The sequence below is a fragment of the Macrobrachium rosenbergii genome, chromosome 5 (genome assembly GCF_040412425.1).
Source record: "Macrobrachium rosenbergii isolate ZJJX-2024 chromosome 5, ASM4041242v1, whole genome shotgun sequence".
Lineage (NCBI taxonomy): Eukaryota > Metazoa > Arthropoda > Malacostraca > Decapoda > Palaemonidae > Macrobrachium > Macrobrachium rosenbergii.
Window position 1 is genome coordinate 35,403,307 of NC_089745.1, and position 20,538 is coordinate 35,423,844.

General features: G+C 35.5%; 1 protein-coding gene across 1 annotated transcript in view; it reads left to right on the forward strand.

Moving 5' to 3' along the window:
* LOC136838648 (serine-rich adhesin for platelets-like) overlaps window positions 1-20,538 on the forward strand; it is an 85,402-nt gene that overhangs the window by 50,829 nt on the left and 14,035 nt on the right. Inside the window, exons 2-3 of the mRNA XM_067103960.1 lie at window positions 11,025-17,890; window positions 18,917-19,066. Of these exons, the coding sequence (XP_066960061.1) occupies window positions 11,025-17,890; window positions 18,917-19,066 (7,016 nt within the window). The remainder of the gene's footprint in view (window positions 1-11,024; window positions 17,891-18,916; window positions 19,067-20,538) is intronic.

Below are 20,538 nucleotides of genomic sequence, written 5' to 3' on the forward strand. Positions count from 1 at the left end.
CTTGATTATATCATTATTGGTATTACTTTTACATTTACAGTGCCATTATGAAAATACTGGCTTCATAGACTTTGTCTTTACAGAAAAAAAATCAAATTAGCTCAGCAGATATTACGAGGGAAACTGTGCAGTCTCATTGTAATAAGTCTTACTTTATTAGCTCTTCTCTATATATATATATATATATATATATATATATATATATATATATATATATATATATATATATATATATATAATATATATATAAATATATTTATATGTGTGTGTATATATATATATATATATATATATATATATATATATATATATATATATATATATCACTGCCTAAAACGCTGAGTGATGCCAAGAGCCTCTGAGAAATTCCACAATTCATGTCTTTGTTGTGCTTTGTCTTCCACAAATCTCCAATCATCTCCAGTCTCCCGTCTAATAGTTCTCATCTAAGTAAGTCTGGGTCGTCTAACTCTCCTGGTGGCCAAAGCAGAAACCCTGGAACTAGCTCGTTCTTTTCTTCCAGCGGTTGTGTGAATAAGCCATCTCCATCTCCCTCTCATCATTATCTCATCTACATAAAGAATTTCGTGGTTTTCCTTATGGTATCATTTCTCACTCTGTCCTGCGATCAGACTTTTAATATTCTTACAGCTTTTCCGTTTAGTTTCATTAGGAAACCAATGATTCTGTCCGTCCAGGAATACAGATCTTACTCAACCTGCACACCATTTGATTTGCCTATTTTACTCTTTCACTAAATTTTAACTCAAGGGAGCCTATAGAAGATAATTGTAACTAAATACCTGAAAGATTTAACCTCATTAAACCCATGTCTATCTAATGTTATTTCGTCCTTTTCTGCGAAACCTCTACTCATTATTATTTATCTTAAATTTTTGCAGGCTCAGTCCACAATATTTCTATTTTTCCTAAATTTATTTTGAATCCCACCTCTCTAGACGCAAGACACTTTCTTTTTAGCAAGCTTTGCAAATCCTGTGGCGTTTTGCTGATTAAAACAGTATAATGTGCATTATCTGTTCATCAACTTTCTATTGTTACTCCAATCTAAACCTTCTCATCCATCTCCAATTACTTTTTTCATTATGAAATCTTTGAGAAATGCAAACAACTAAGGTGAAATAACATCCCCTTGCAGCACCTGACTATTTTATTCATGGATACGGTAATTTCCAAGATTTTTTTATATTTAACTGAACTGAGTTGGTCTGCGGACATATTTTTTTATCACAAAAATATCCTGAGAAAAATCATGATGTATAATTTTGAACTGACTTTTTTACGATGTAGTTTATTTTAGCCAATATAGACAGAAAGCAGAAAACGAACTGAAATTTGTGATCAACAAAAGACCGACACGGATAAATTGTCATACAAAAAATTTGCATTCAAATCAAGCAGGCCTTTAATTAGCAAAAACTCTTGCTCTTCAAAGCAGTCAGTGGTATATCCATTCCTCATTTAACAACAGAGGAAAAAGCATTTTTTAGTTTTTATCGTTATTCAAAAAGACAAGGAAACTCCGCAGGGTCAAGTGTAGGTCTCTTTCAGATCCTATCTACGAGCCACCCAAGACGGGAAAAGATAGATGAAAAGGAGGGCCACACGTGACATTCTTTATCAACGCAGTGGGGAATGGCAAGTTCCCATTTATCATGCCCTTGTGCTGGACGGCGTGTGTCCGTTTATCTTTACTGTCGTATACGAACGACTGGCAGTCTAGCGATGACTCTGCGGAGTCCTTTTGGGCGAGGCTCTCACCACGTTTTCCATAGATGTGTCAGCTTACAATTCACGGTACCTTAGAGACACATAAATCACACATTCAACTCTCACTCCAACCCCTCTCTCGACTGATAATCTTAAGGCTTCAGATAAATTCCGTTCTAAATTTGAGAATTTTCAGTAATCGAAAATGAAGGTTTCGATAATGAAGAAACAACGACGCATTTGAATAATAACAAGATTATAAATATAGGATGCGACAACCATGGTCAACGACTCCTTAAGCAACAGCGCAAAAATGACCGGAAAAAACAAGGGAATAAAGTCCTCTAAAAAAGCTAACCTCTCCTGATTAAAAAATTATGCAAATTATCTTATTGCAAAAGCAGTGACTTGACGGAGATCAGGACAAAGACCTTTCACTTCCTAGCCCAAGAAGCATTCTGAAGAAGAGTTCTCAAAGAAGGATTAATATTTCTTCGTAATGGAAGAGTGCATCCATTTAAATGCTTCAAAATGAGATATTCTTAAAGGTTGAAAGGTTGAAAGTAATTAAATATCCACGCTCAGTTTGGAGTTAGACCGTTACTTATCATTTTACTTAATCATAATCCTTTCCGAGAATGAACTGGGAATATAATTTTAATAATTTTAAAACAATAACTGCTAAATTGGAATTACATATGAGACTGACAGGGGAACGGGTTCGTTTGCCATCTGTTTCATTGCAGCGACGCTCAAACGGCCACCCACCCCAACAACAATGTTTTCTCTAGTTCCAGCAAAAGGCATTGTACTTTCATTTTTTCACGATACACATCGAGTTGAGTTCTATTGCATCTGGCTAAGGAGATTTCCACTGGTTCGATAATTCAATTTTAATAAATTATTTAAGTTTACTGCATACATTCTTTTGAAATCTTTATTGACACCCCTTACATCGTAACGCCTAAAAGGTGAATTTTCCTGAAGTGGAATATGATGACAGCTTAATACGAATTATCTATGATGTTCATAGCTTAAAAACATACTACCATTACTTAATAGATTTAAACTTATCACCCCTGCGCACAAGAATTCTTTGCAATTTTGCAACGCCTTTGTTGTTAACCACAATTTATATATATATATATATATATATATATATATATATATGTGTGTGTGTGTGTGTGTGTGTGTGTGTGTGTGTGTGTCTGTTTGTCTGTGTGCACGTGCATTAAAGATTGCAAGGGTAGCATGGGTTAGCAATGCACGGTCACGGCCGAAAGTTACGTCATCTTTGGGCCCGGTTATCAGTTACACTATACCATGGGCACGGCTCACAGTTAGGTTACGCCCAGCCATGAGCGGTTTAAAAACCTGAAGATGAACAGATATGAAAAAATAATTGCATATATCAGTATAGAGAAAAGAATAACAAATTATCAGGAACAGACCTTTGCCGTGTAATGCTCATAGATATTCACTTCTCGGTTTAAGACGAAATAATTTTTCTGCCCACAGCATCCCTACGCCCATGCATGAAAGGTGAATGCCTAAACCACTAAAGACACAATTTATGCAATAAAGGACACAAACAAATCTACATACTATCGCAGAATATAACAGATATATAATTTATAACTTTGCAAAACACTATGCATTCGCTATCTTAAAAAACTACAAAATTTTCCGCCCTGTCACAAAAAAAAAAATTTAGGTTTTGCAGGAAACTCTCTCTCTCTCTCTCTCTCTCTCTCTCTCTCTCTCTCTCTCTCTCTCTCTCTCTCTCTCTCAATGCACTTCATTTTTTTCATTTTAAATCAGGAAATACAGCGTGATAGAAAAGTTCCGAGTTAATTTTCAATCTCTTTTTTCTGTAATATTTCTCACGTCGCAAAACAACCGCAAACTGAGAAGGACCCTTTGATTATCATTCACAACCACCCAAACTGTCCAGCCGATCCCTAGGAGGCACTGAAGTGTCTTTTCCACAGCGGTGTATGACCTTAAGACAATTGTAGCTATGGCTCTTACCGGACTTACTTCCCAAAGCAGTAGATTCGGATGATACTACTTTACAATTGTGAAAAAGAACAAGGTGTAGTAAAGGTCGCTACTTCCTTTTTGAGACAAAAAATACAAAAAAAAATGCCACGGAACACTGTGATGTTAATGATGGGGTTCGCTGTGGCGGAACGTTGACCAAAGGAAACACAAGCGTTTCCTCGACAGAAGAATAAAACGGGTGTTGTTTTCCCCTCAGAACATAAAAGTATTATCATTACTTTACGTCCAACTAGTTTCGCTAAAATGTAGTATTCATCTTTAACATGGATAAAAGAAACTTAGTGAGAAGCAAAACAGTTTTTCTAAATCATAAATTAATATGACCATGATATTAATACCGAATGTGAGCGGCGCATACACACACACACACACACACACACACACACACACACACACACACACACACACACACACATATATATATATATATATGTGTGTGTGTGTGTGTGTGTGTATGTGTGTGCGTGTGTGTGTCTGTGTATGTGTATAAATGTAACATACATACACACACATATATAAATACATGCATTTGTGTGTAAGAATAATTACTTTTAATGGTATCCAACTGCATATGCAAAATGTTACCTGATTAAAATCTAAGACCCTCAGAGTGTTCCAATCGAGACTCGCTGTTGATCCCTGGGTTGAACAAACGACCGCTGTGACCCCAACTTACGATCAACTCTACTCGTGGTCATCAGGACTAACAACAAAAAAACAAGATTCATGAAGCTCACATGATCACTATTGCATCCCGACGAGAGAGAGAGAGAGAGAGAGAGAGAGAGAGAGAGAGAGAGAGAGAGAGAGAGAGAGAGAGAGTTGTATTATCACCTATTCTCGTCATAAATTTTAATAAATCCTTCAGGCGGCCAGCCCTGTGAGAGCTGATAATCAGCTCAGCAGTCTGGTAAAACTATTTTAATAACAATATTAACCCGATTAAAACATTTCAGTTCTTGTTACGGTTGAAAAGAATTTGAGAGAGTGAGAGAGAGAGAGAGAGTTGCAAAATCTTCCATTCTCGTCCTATTAAGTTTTACTGCAGTGAAACATTACAGTTCTTGCCAGGCTGGAAAAGAGAAAGAGAGAGAGAAGGAGACTCCCTCTATCAGGTTCTCTATCTCTTTCCATTTTCGCGTTCCTCAGCTTAAACATTCCATTTTTTTTTCTTTTAACAATGGCGAACGGGCACGCACAAACACACAGATTATCTTTGCTATGGAAGACTGGTTATTTGACCAGGATCACCACCTTTCCCCTATATCACCCTCTATCCTTTCCCCTGACTCCCACCTGGACGATACCCCTACTATAGATTCACACCAAAGGCGTTTCATAACGGTAACGGGATCCAGGTAGTAAAAAAAAGAAGCATGGAAGAATTACACCTTTTGAAGAGGCGGTGTGTGTCGAGTTTCATGAATGAAAGCTATCATTCAGTGAAAGAGTGACGTGAATGAGTTCCGGTGCTGGATATGAAAAAGCCATTAAGGGATAGAGAAACCCCATCATGAATAGGTTGTAGTACTCGTAAAGTAAATATGCCTGCAGGAAAATGATATCTAATATGAATGTTTCTGAAAAGTACCATACAGTCAAAGCGGAAATTCATAAGAAAAAGGAATGGATTTCATGAATGAAAGGTTTTATTCAATAAAAAAGATACTGACTAGAATGAGTTTCAGTAACTAAAGGGTAAAAAATGCCACTTGGTGAAAGACAAAGGTCGCCTAAATGAGTGTGAATAATGTCATTCCATGACAGAAAATTAGCAATAGTCTTGAGTTTCAGGAATGGAAAATATTCAGTAACCAAAAAATTGGAATAAATAAGGGCCCTGGACAGTAATCATCGTTCATTTCGAGTTCATAACCTAAATGCTAATTGCATTTTATCCATGGCAACTTAAACATTAACAAAATGTCGGAAATGTTAAGATTTATAATTGTTGATCGCAGCCGTCCTCTTAACTTCAATATCTAATTTGAGAGAGAGAGAGAGAGAGAGAGAGAGAGAGAGAGAGAGAGAGAGAGAGGTTCCCCTTAAGAATATTAAATATGGTAAATAAGTTGCCATAGGAATCATATCGATAACTTCCACTTAGCCATAGCCGTTTACCTCCTAAAAATACTTGAAAATTAACTCTTTAAAACAAACAAGGAAAAAGTTAACAGCAGCACAAACAAACAGGAGAAAAAATGAGTAACTTCCGCACTCTCAAATCTCGCTGGCTGACTGATCCCATGTTTCTTTTCCAAATTACACGTTGGAACTCCTTCCCTACAGATTTTTGTCGCCAGGAATTCCCAAGAATTATCTTGAAGACGTTTGAGTAAATTGCATCTGCCACAGGAAATGCGCATGTTGGCTTAAAGACTGCAAAACAATTGCGTAGCAAGGATCTTTTTACCTTAAAAAACAAGACAACTACAGCGCTCCTAGGCGGGAAACATCACAGAAATACGTACTCTACCATCATCATTCACGTTTTTACGTCAGTTTTCCATTCGAGGAGTTAAACATCCGATTTATTTTAGCAATAATAACAATACTTCTTGGTGAATTCTAGCGATCAATGTACAATAAGAGGAAAATACGAAAGCGACCTGAAATCTTTTCAAACAAATGTCTCACACTAAATCTCTTTGAAAATAAACAACGAAACGCAGTTAAGACAGAGAGAAGGTTACAGAAAACTATAAAAAAAAATTATTTGTCCTATAAATGCAGTTAAGATTTAACTGGCTAAACTAGAAGAAGGCGTCCTCAACGACGGAGAGACAAGCGCAATGACCAGGAGCAAAAGATGGAGTGAATGACAGGTAGTAATGATGCTGAAGTAATTTAGCCTACAAGAGAGGTGTTCTTTCTATTCATCGCATAAATTTTATACCTATTAGCTTTTTATATATTTCTCTCTCTCTCTCTCTCTCTCTCTCTCTCTCTCTCTCTCTCTCTCTCTCTCTCTCTCATTACTGTAAAAATTCGACTAAACAAAACTGTGTAAACAAAACTGAACTACAGACTGGCAACCAGATACGCGCGTGCACACACACACGAACGCACAAGCGTGCAAGCACACGTTTCTTTATGTTAGGTAGAGACAATATCAAATGGTAATTCCAAATCACAAAACTTATGAAATCATAGAAGACAAGGTAATGCAATCACACGAAATTTTAAACCACAGCAGATTACTATTTGGCAGCACTGGATGAGCATTAATAAAACAATTTACATGGTTACAATAACTGTGAAATTATTGACACATAACTGAAGTTTATCAGCTTCAGATTCTCCAGAGCGGAAGATTACACTCGAGTAATTACTCTACACCTACACCCATTAATTTAGAGCGGTAAAGTCCTTAATGAGTTGACGGTAAATATTTCCATTTACGCTTGGTGGGACTGTATGTGTTCAAGTCAATATGCTGGCCTTGTTCAACATTGATCAAATGTGAGCACATACATGAACCCATATGCATGTATGTATGTGTATAATGCATATATGTACACAAACACATATATATATATATATATATATATATATATATATATATATATATATATATATATATATATATATATATATATATATAGTGTGTGTGTGTGTGTGTTTGCAAATGAAAGAGAAAAAATATGGTGATAAATGTGGAAATACATATAAAAAGTGGTAAAAGGTTAACAAAGGTGAATAAATAAACTGACCTATTTCGAGATGGTTCAGTAATGTGGAAAGAATGAACGATGGCATTTTGATGAAAAGAGTATATCATTCACAGATGTGTTAGGGGGAAAGAGAGGGACACCTAAAATGGTTAGGAGTGACGGAATGAAAGCGGCAATCGAAAGGAAGTGTTTTAAAATCCAGGTGAAGCAGGAATGCATGCAATATAGAGGTGAATGGCACATTATGTAGGAGGTTCAGCGAATTGCTGTTTAGCTTTCTGTGCAGATATAAGAAGCCCTAATGAAGTGAAAGGTTTACTGCATAAGTCGTTCATCCAAGATTCAGCAGTTACAATAGGAAAGCGGTAGCGCCCATTGCATTGTTTCTTTTCTATTGGGCCAACCCCCGCCAAGGGAAACGGATTGATATTAATATATGTATATATTATATGTATACATATATATATATATATATATATATATATATATATATAGTATATATATATATATATGTATAACTGAATCATGAAAATATGGAACATGATGAATGTATAAATAAAGAATAAAGACAAAATCCACGAAGGAAAGGAAACAACTGAGTACAGCAAGGCCTTTCGACTTCTTGTCCTTTACTTAGCTAAGTAAAGGACAAGATGTCGAAAGGCCTTGCAGTATTCCATTGTTTCCCTTTTCTTCGTGATTTTGTCTTCATATATATATATATATATATATATATATATATATATATATATATATATATATATATATATATATATATATATATATATATATATATATATATATATATATATATATATATATATATGTATGTATATGCATATACATAAATATATATATATATATATATATATATATATATATATATATATATATATATATAATATTGTGCAGGAGTCGATAAATTTCCCAAATTACAAGTAATTACTGTAATTTTATCTTATCTCCATCCCCTTCAACACCAAATCCGTTAGACCTTCCAAAATATATATCCTAATTAAGTTAGCAAACTGACAGTGTCACTGATACCTTTCTATGTTCGACCTCGAAACAGAAAAAAAATCTCTCTCAAATGGAAAATATTTTATTTGACTGCTCAACAGTTCAAGTGAAATTTTGGACACTCAGACAAAAGGAAATTACGGCCTTGTATTACAAAACAAATGAGAACATTTTTCTAGATACGATACGATATACGATATATTTTTGTATACGATATTGCCCATAATAATAATAATAATATTGAAAAATAATAATAAGCGTTGGCCAAAACACCATATCGTGTCATAAATGGCATGTTAAAAGTTGCATACAGAATTCCCGAATATTTTGACTGGATAGTTATATGAATTCTTATATCAAATTATTATTATTATTATTATTATTATTATTATTATTATTATTATTATTATTATTATTATTATTATGTCACAGTCAGACGCACGCTCATTTTAGCTTCGCAAACAGAAGTTTACCTTTCTGATGGATATCTAGCTGTTTACGCGTTCAAATGAGCACAACGCACTAAAAAAAAACGCAAAAAAAAAAAAAAAAAACCGCGCTGCCCGCTTGGCGTGAAGGAGCCTGGAGGTGTTTATCCTTCCAACGATTATAAATAAAACACACCCAGGCCAAGGAACCGCAGTTGTAACTGCCGTGATTATTAAGCCATTACAGCAAACATTTATTTGTTGCTCTCTTTAACGGTAGAAGATGATTGCAAGCTGGTATATGTATTTAGACCATCAAAAATACGAAATGGAATCGGGAACTTCTGCCACATACATTCACAGAATTTGCGGAGCATCTGTCCTCCGGTCACTGTCATCATTATTAAGAGCATAAGGATGAGAGAGAGAGAGAGAGAGAGAGAGAGAGAGAGAGAATTATTATTCGATTTATGTAGTTCTAGTTTAATTTTTAGTTTTGAGGAAGAATTTCAACAAAATCAGTGACTTTATGAAAAATAATGCATGTTAATCTGGAATTATCGTGAATGAGGAAAGAATTGGAGAGGAGGAACACACACACACACATACACACATATATATATATATATATATATATATATATATATATATATATATATGTGTGTGTGTGTGTGTGTGTGTGTGTGTGTGTGTGTGTGTGTGTGTGTGTGTGTGTAGAGAGAGAGAGAGAGAGAGATAGTTTTCTTGAAAGATCCACAAGAGTTAAAGGATGGGCCGCCCGAGGGTGTCTAATGCTTGGTTGGTCAAGGATGACAGATCTGCACAAAGTGGATGACTTTAGGATGATGTACCCTCAGGCTTGTGATAAGTGTCGTGTCCGTTGAGTTCCAACCCTGTCTAACGTGAAGCTCACCAAAAATATATATACAATTTAAATGTTAATGATATCATTGCTCTATAGTATGCTGGACAGTAAAATAACTGATAATTATTATAGCAGTTATGCCTGATCATGGAAGCGATTGGTATTGTATATAACTGGAAAATAATGAATACGTTTATCCACATGGACTTCTGTCCAAAATCCAAATGTGCGAAAAGAGAGTCAAGCCAATACTACGAATATTACCAAAAAATCTGGAATCGTCTCAATAAGAAGCATTTGTTACTAAAAAAAAAAAAAAAATCTGACATACAATTATTTGCATATACCACACAGAAAGAAATAAAAAAAAAGGACTGAAAGGCACTTTCGTTGCAACTGGAAAACAAAATAAATTTCTTCCCTCGGGGAACTTGCTCATCCATCCTAACACCTGCTGTTTAGACAGTCATGGTTGAGGGGGTTGAAGAATCCATTGATGCTTGAAGAAACAGCTGCATCGAACCTTCCCAAAATTTATTACCTCTTTCACTTTTGTCTAATATGTTTCTGGGCGAAATTCTGGGCGCTATTAAAAATTGGATTTCCACAAAATCCCCCGGATACTCGTAATGAAGACCTCTATGGATTCTAAATCAATGATACAACTGTGTTCTTGCAAAATACAGTCGGTAATTACTGTAAATATATAGCTGTTACAATGACTTTTTTGCAGGAATTAAACCTTGTTATTAATATAATTCCAATAAACATCAACGCTATGTTACAAAATGATCTCTAAAGAACTAAAGACGAGTAATACTTAGCACAATGTCGATGAGCCCTAAATTGTAAGCTCGTCCCTTACCTACAATATAAACAACTAAATATTCATATGCATTCTACCTTCAAACACTTCTATTCTCAATATATATATATATATATATATATATATATATATATATATATATATATATATATATATATATATATATATATATATATATATATATATATATATATATATATATATATATATATATATATTATATATATATATATAATCTGAGCGTTCTTTAACATACACCATGTTTTATTTGTTACATTTTTATAATTGATATATGTCCCTGTATTAACCAATTATAATTCTCTACAGCTTTACATACCTACTAACTTGTCCATTAAAACGAATATGAACAATAATTAGTGCTATCAAGCAATTAAAACACTTTATTAATTTTTCAGGGATCTCGCTGAAATGTGGAGAAGACATCGTGATACATAGAGGGGAAAAGAAAGTCCTTCGATTTTGGAGTTCGGAAGATGAGCTCCTCAATGTCGATGTCTTGTCCAAGGCCAAAAACGACACAGATACCGAGACCAGACCGTTAAGGCATGAGCAAGTTGCGGGAGGTGCAGTTACTGGAACAACTGGAGCTGTTTCAAACACTGGCCACGCTGGACCAAGTTACTCCTCAGGATCCATTTCAAGTAGTGTGGAAGGTGCCGATGAAAGCAACAAATTCAGAACAGACATTGAGACAAGCGATGCAGACGATGGTATCAGCGAACAAAACAGTGGAAATGAGTTGTATTACTCCTTGAACCCCAATGCAACTAATCAACAGGATGTGGTGAAAATAAGTGAAAGTCACCAAGAAGTTACTTCAGCACCAATATTTGATCAAACAGATAAACCCACACAAAAAATTAATAAGCAAAGTAATGAAGAATTCACAGACTCCACGCCAGTTACTGAAATTAGTACCCTAAAGACTGATATGGAAGAAAAAAGCGACCATGACAAATCAGATGGATCGCCAGAAATTGTTGATAATGCCCACAACAGCGATGATAGACTGCCAACGTTTACAGAACTCATACCTAGTAACATATATGAAAGTGATATTAAAAACAAAGTCACAGAAAATGAAAATGATGATAAAGAGCAAGTGGAAAATCATACAACTTTTCCAGAAGATAACCAGGAGAGTGGCACTGAGGATTCAACAACTTCGGCCCCAGACATCAAAGGCTATTTGGAAATTGATACCGAACCAAGTGTCTTCCCTCTACATAGAAATGAAAGCAATGATACCCAAGATGATACACTGCAAGTGTCTCCACAAACATCTAAAGTAAATAACCACAACATAAGCAGTCATGCACAAAATGATTCAGACAAGCCACATTTCGATTCATTTGATAATGATGAAAATAAAGTGGTATATACCACAACAACTGACCCCTTGACTGAGCAAAGACAAGAACAGGGCAATTTAGGAAATGTGTTACCAGAAATTCTTGATAATATTCCAACAAGGAATGATACAAATCAAGCTCATGGTAACATACCCACAAAGACAGTAAGTATGCCTAGTGATACGCATAAAAAAGGAGGTGAAAACAAAGTTACAAACAAGGAACAAACAGAGAGTATTCCAATTAATACATATAAAACTGATGGCATTAAAGACATCAAAAATAAAGAATCTGAGCAAAACTTCACAACTTTTTCAGAAAACAATCAAAAGAGTGACAACAGGGATTCAGGAACCCCAATACTCGATACCATAAGTGATTTAGAATCTGTTACCAGCCCAAATGTTTTATCTCTACACAGAGATGAAAGCCATGCAACCCAAGAAGATAAACTTCCAGGCTCTCCACAAAGCCCTGGAGACAATAATAGTCACAAATATCACCATGTAGAAGGACACACACAAAGTGATCTAAACAGCCCACATCATGACTCTGTTTATAATGATGATGTTGGGGAACTCACTACACTTGGCCCAAGGACTAAACTAAGGCAGCCACAGGAGAAAGTAAAACATAAAGTGATGCCTCATCAGATGCAAAACCAACAACAAAATGAACAGCAGGAGACTACTGAACCAGTCCTTAGCCCAAATACCGAGATTCCTGATTTACTCACAACCTCAAAGTTCTTCACATCAGTACCTCATGAAAAACCTGTAAGTGATACTCTGTTTCTCGATCCTGAAGCCACTGAAGCAACAACTGTATTCTATCGAAAAATTTTTGAGGACAAACTCTTACAAACTACAGAGTCACACATAGAATACACTAAAGCTGTTGAGGAATCAATGGTGACAACAACTGGCATACCCATAGAGGAGGGATTAACACAAAAAACTAACCACTCAAGCCTCAGTGATCTTGACTCACCAAGTGAGATGTCAACAGTATTTCCAGTGAATACTGATGCGAATGACTTGGATGCACCGTCCTTGACTAACAAAAACATACCTCAGTCAGAAGATGAACATGATGATATGACTACACAAAAAGATATCTTTTCCCAATATTCCACAGACAGACCAATTCCTACTACCGAGTCTGTGTCAAGAGTACATGATGAGAAGTTACAGAAAGACCCTGAAAATATTATCCTTACTACTGTCCTACGGAATTCTACTGACAGACCAAACGAGGCTACTGAATATGGAACAGAAATAATAGGTACAACTAACCAAAAGCCTAAAAAGCCCACAGAGAATAACTTGAAAATAAAAATTGGTGATCCGTTAGTATCTGAAAATATATTGCACAGAATGGATGAACTTGGAATTCTAAATGAAGATACCACTACATACAATATCAATGAGGATAGTTACAATGATGAATCACTAATAGTAACTACTGAATCTACATACCACACCACTGATATTACAACTACTGCAGTAAATGATAAAACTAAAGATACTACGAAGCCAGCTCCTCCCAGTGATGAAGCACATGAAAATGAAGAGTCTGTCACAGAGAGTAAAACACAAGTGCTGGTCACAGAAAAGAATAGCATTCATTATGACGATAACCTTCCAAAGGTAGCAATCAAGGAAAATGAACCAGTTGCTGGTACTATAAATAAAAACAGTTTAACATCTGGGATCTCATCAGAAAACGACGGAAAGAATGATAACAGTTTCCAAGAAACAACAGCTAAAAGTTCATTGAATATCACGCAAAATAATGAATCGACGACAACTAAGAATTCTGATGATGAAGTCACAGAAGCCATTGTCAAGGCTAACAAGGAAGAAGATAAAATACAAAATGAAAATAGCAAACTACATGATAATGTCAAGGCTAACAAGGAAGAAGATAAAATACAAAATGAAAATAGCAAGCTACATGATAATAAAGATGAACTTCAACACACTGGAAAAACCAGTGCAGGACAAAATACTAAGAAAAATCAAGCAGAAAGTGATACCGATACAGTTCCTTCAACAACAAGTAGTTACCTATTTGGAAACAATTCATACATCAGCTTAACAACTGAAAAAATTATACAAAGTTCTGAAAGTGACATTGATACAATTATTCCTACAACAATTAGCTATTTATTCGGAAATAATTCTTATATCAATTTAACAAGTGACAAAAGTACAGCCATTTCTGGAAATAACAAGGTTCATGCTCTCAAAAATGAGGTGATAAATCCTATAACAATTATCAACAAGAACTCCAATACTGAATCTGATAATGATGGATCTAAACATGACAGCTCGTACAGCCTTCAAGATTCTGATAAATCTGTAACTGAAGATGAATCTACTATTTCCTCATATGTTACAACTGACAAACCTAAAACTACAACTGAGCTGGACATATTTGCTTCAATTATAGAACGTTGGACTGAGGTCCTTGAAGGTATGTCAGATGACACTTATGTTTCTGATGATGATCTGGCTATTAATGTTTCCGAATTCTTGGATGTAAAATCAGAATCTCCCATAGAATCCACAGAGGAGAGCTATGAAAAACCATCTGCAGAGTTATCTCCAGAACACACAGATCCTCTACTACCTGCTAAAAGTGACAGTATAAATGATAATGATGCTACAGGCATAACAGAAAAAGATTTTGCAGGTCAATTTTTAATACCAAATTCCCAGTCCATGGCAGGTTTTATGGATATAAGTCCTACGCATAAGCCAGAAGTATCTTTTACTATACAGGATACATCAATTCCTTTCACAGAACCAAATTATGAAATTCAAACTTCCACAGAAAAAGCTGAAATTACTACAGACAGTCAAAACGAGCAAGTAGGTGGCCTTATGACCTCTGAGCAGTCCAATGAGCCTAAGGATATCCTTGTCACAACAGAAAAGTCTTATCAGCCAACAACAGAATCAGGTGCAACCATGATCTCTACAGTAATCCCAGATCAAGTCGAGATAGCCACAATGCTCATAGCAAATGATCAAATGCCTGTGCTAATATCCCCAATTTCTGAAAAAAGTCCTCATATTTTATCAACAATGGCATCATCCAATGAAGATCCAGTCAAAGCAGATAACCATGAGATCAAACCAAGCACTACATTCTCATTAAGAGATGAATTAGAAGAGATTTCTGATGAAGAAAACGTTGCTGATGGACTTCGGACTGGCAAACCTGTCGAGGAACTAACTACTACTTCTCCACTTGAAATAATTACTGAAAGGGAGATGGAAAGAAATGGTACCACAACAGCATTCACAATCCCTCTATTAGTTTTGAAAAACCAAACAATGCTTGATAACTTACTGAATGGCCAAGTCAAGAATGGTGGAAGTAAAGTAGTTATTAAAGAGCAAGGAAGCAAAGTAGCTATAAGCTCTCCATCTCAAAATGATGCCTTACATCCGCATGCATTCACACATGAATCAAAATCAGATGCATTCGCTACAACATCACATTCTACGACAATTAATGAATATGATCAAACTACAACTGATTTTCCAGCCAAAGAGACAACGGACACTGAACTTCGAGAGAATTCACAAATCCCAACTGAGGAAATTAGGGAAATGAATGAAAAAAATAGCAGTACTTTCGTGACAACATCCAAAACATTGCTTCAAACAACACTAAATAAAATACATGAACAAAATATTGGTTATACGACAGATTATCCTACCACAGTAGATGATATCAGCATTATTAGTAGTGCATTAAATGAATATCTAAATATTGAAAATCTACTTTCAAGAAATTCCAACAGCTCTTCAGGGCTGTATGACAATACTTTTTACCCTGATGTCGAGGAATCATATAACAACAATGAAGATGTAATCAAAAACTCTGCTACAACCAACATTCCTGATATATCTACAGAAGAATCAACAGAATCATTCTTTAATGAGTTAGTCCATACTAAAGCTAATACAGCTATCCCTTATTCTTTGGCACCTACCAGTATATCACTCTCTAGTACAAATGTTGTTAATTTAGAAGATAAATCTACTAATAGCAAAGTAGATTTTATGCATTCCACAGCCTCTTTAGATGAGTCAACCATTTCATCTGTAAATAATCAAGAATCACAAAACTTGCCATCAACAGAACATCAAAAAGTTGACAATTTGACTGGAAATTATAGACCTACAACAATACAAAGTGACACAGAAGAAACTCCCAATACCTCCAATTTTGCAACAATTATAATCCCTGCTTCCATTGTCAATGGTCTGCATGGTGGACATATAAAAAATGACCACATTCATCCCAAAACAGAAGCATCAGTGACAGAAGTAAATATAGTTGACCCTACAACAGAAGCATCAGTTACAGAAATTACTGAAATGGACCCAATGACAGAAGCAGCAGTTACAACAGCAACCAGACTGCTACAGAATGGGAGCATTTCCAACCCACAGCATTCAGGAGGGATTAGCCGTAAGGAGGATGAAGGACAAACAGACTATGGCAGCAGTTCACCTTTCTTCATACGATTACCAGGAAGTCCTGATCCAGTACCTGTTTATATCCAGTACGAACCTGTTGAAATAAACTATGTTCCCACTAATGGTGCAGAGCTTGATATAGGTTACAGAGACTCCTTGAAAAATGATGATGAATTGGAAATTACCAATCTTTTCAGGGATAACATCGATCTTGCAAACTCAGTAAGAGAATATGAAAATTCATCAGCAGAGACAGACAGTGGGAGTTATGAATCTTTTCTCAACATCAGTCAAAATGGAGAGCAATTAGCTAATGAAACAGATTACTTTGCAGTAAACACAACCATTTCTTCTGAAAGAAAAAATGGTACACAGACTGTGTACAGTGAAACAGTGGAGCCTTCTCATTCTAATGTGCTTTCTGAAAATATCTATCATATAACACAAAACACAACACCCAATATAGATAATCAGCATGATGAGCACCTGGTTTCTGATGAAAATGAAGATTCTGATTACTTTAAGCCAAACAAACCCATTCTAAAACGACCAGATCCCTTCTTCGTAATGGAGGCCCCTAAGCTTGGAAATGACGATGAAGACAAAGTTGAGAATCCACATCAGCCACAGGGAAATAATAGCTATTCAAAGGTAAAAATTAATCAAAATGAAGACAGATATTCAGTTGATGTTTCAAGTCAGTATGGTTTTGCAAGTACTGCTAATAAAGAGAGGCAACCTGGAACAGTAGAGGATGTTCCACTTGGAATTAATAAAGAAATTCTTTATCCAGGGGACTACTACCTTCATGATTCGTATACTGATGTTAATCTAAAATTGCTCAGGAATCCTGTGTTCAGCCTGAGACCAAAAGTAAATACACCCTCACCAGAAGATCTTCTGAGCCCTCAATATACACCATTTCCAATTACTACAAATCCACCTCGCCATAAACTAACAGCTTCCCCCATAACTGCATTGCCTCTAGTTACATCCATCACGTCTTCCTCAGCAAACCCTGAGAATTCAATTTCAACGGAGGAACCAGCAGTGACTTCACAAAGGCACCCACCTAGTATAGAGTATTCTCCCATACCTGCAGTAGACTTTGATGACACTTATGCACTATCATACAATCCTGACTACGCCTTCGGTAATGAAGAGTCTATCATAGCACCATATGTCAACCAGTTTAAGGGAAACTTTGGAAACCAGGAAGGAATGGATAAACAGTTCTTAGAAAAGAAAGGACAAATAGATAGTGGAAACCCTTATTTATCAGACCCTTATATAGCACAAAATACAGAAGTCCATGCAAGTCAGAATATTTCTCCTGATAACTCTGAGGGAAATCCAGTGCCTACAGACAACTTGCCAATTCCATCAGACCAATTCATGGCTCATAAACAGGTAAGTTTAAAAAGACGAATTTTGATGCTCTACGGCTCATAAACAGCCGATTTTTGTTTTTACTGGAAAATTTCCAGTGTTTTATAGCTTATTAACAAGTGAGTTTTACTAAAAAAAAAAATCATGCTTCATGGAAGATAGACAAGTGAGTTCTACCGAAAAACTGTATACTCACTATGGCTCATAAACAGCTGAGTTTTAATATAAAAATCATAATGCTCCATGGGTCTTAAACAGGTGTTCTGCTGAAAAAACCTATGATGCTTTGTGGCTCAAAAACAAGTAAGTTCTATGCAACATCTTGTGATTTTTATCAATAAAATACTTTCTCTGCCGTATACATAGGCCTTTCTGACTGCAAATGTAATAAATAATTAGAACCTGGAAACCCCATTACACAAGCGGTTTAGATAAATTTTCTCTTTCCTAGAATTCTGCTTTCATATGTTTCCTTTCACCTTAAAGACTAATGAAGCTTATCAGAATTCTTTCTCTGCAGTAATCATAAGATCAATCTAATCCACACGTACGCTACTCCAGTGTGAAGTTACTTGTTCTTTTTTTAAAGTACCAATTTTGCACATCACAGTTGGTTATCGATTTCATGCCTGTTCCAGTCTTTGACGCAAAAATCCGTGCTGATATAAAGCCACCTTAATTTAGCAACTTGACGTCCCCCAAGGTCATAAAATAGGAAGTCCGATCTCTGAACTTGAGCCGGCATCTATTTTTTTACCTAACACAAAATTCTCTGTCATCTTGTTGTGAAACAATAATTTCATTTAATAAAATGAATCTGATATTGTCGTTTCTCTGTTCTGCTGGAAAACTATTGCTGCAAATAGTTAACCAAGGCAAAAAATAAAATGCTGAAGGTAATGTGCTGAGGGTGCTCTAGTTTGCAAGTTTATAATGTTGTTTTTCCACATCATATTTCAAAAACTTTTCAAAGAAACAGTTTAGAAGAGTGTGATCTTACTCCAGCTGTTTCCCAACAGTATATAACAAAAAAACTTCTAATTACAGGTATGGGCATTCCCACAATCGCGCGAGGACCCAGCATACCTAAGAAGCGACACTTACAATCCGGAGAAAACTAGCGGAACAGAGTACCTGGCTTTCCATTCGCCCCTCGACTTTCCAGGCATCGATCCAGAGTACTTCAGTTCCAGAAAGGTAAATCCATGGAATAAGATCGTAAAATGATTGCGTAATGACTTCCTAAACTTCTTAGTGGACCAGAGGTATTTACGGGTGTCTATTTTATAAGGTACATAAATGTTGGTGAACGTTCGGCATACCCACCTAAATTAATAAGTATTTTTGTAGGTGTAAAAAATGTTGGTGAAAGTTCGGCATACCCACCCAAATTAATATTTTGTATGATTTAAAAATGTTCTTGAAAGTTCGGCATATATACCCAAAGTAATAAGTATTTTTGTATGTTTAAAAAATGTTGGTGAAAGTTCGGCATAACCACCCAAATTAATAAGTATTTTTGTATGTTTAAAAAATCTATGTAATCCTGTCATGGAGATCGTTCTATAAGTGCCACTAAGAACTGAAGGGCAAAATCATTTATAAACATTATACATAATTATCAACAAACAAATATGAAAAAACCTGGGGGCATTTTATGAAAGGAGAAAACAAAAGAAGAAATAAATCACAAATAAATAGAATAACAACATGCATGAAATAAAATATATGAATGAATGCATGAAGAAATGTATAAATCATTAACGAGGTATACACTTTATACGCTAAATCCGGGAAATACGACAAATTGTACATAAAAACGCCTGTTCAGAGGATTAAATAATTTCAAATATTCAAGTATGACCCAATATTATCATTTTTACATTAAGATATGGATGTCGAACCGAGCCTTATTACCTTTTACGGAATCTACATAAGGCTAACATTCCGAAATACTTCATTATATTCTAAGTAAATCTCATTTTATTCTCAGTAAACATCTGTGGTCAGAATCACATTTGATAAATCCACACGTGCACAATACCACTTTGAGCATTCCTTAACGTAGAAAACAAAAATCCAATAGCAACATGCAAGTATTCAGTATTAATTATTATAGGTTATATATGATCAGAAAGAGAGAAAAGTTACCAGTCTTGAAGACCTTAAGCGAAGTTAAGCAGCGTTTCATTCGATCAGTAGTTGGATAGGTGACAACCAACAAAGGTCGACATAGTCGGGACAGAAACCATTGTACATCAGTGGTCAGGGTATGGGGCTAACAGCTTTATACCTAAGGGACTTGCTGAAAACCGTAAGAGTAACACCTTCTGGTGCCACACCCTCTAACAGAGGAAGGGAGAGGCCTTATAATAATAATAATATATATATATATATATATATATATATATATATATATATATATATATATATATATATATATATAAATTTATATAAAGCCACAGGAAAGGATTCTAGAATTAAAAATACTGTAAATGACAAGTATACCTCTGCCCCTTCAACAGACACAAAGAGGACCGCAATGCCCTCTGGGTTTCCGCACATTTTCTCGATAAAGACCGATAAACTCCAAAGACATTAAAGAACATGAATGTGTAGTTACTGACCTTCGGGTAACAGCAGACTTTGCCCATCCCCCGCCTCTCTGA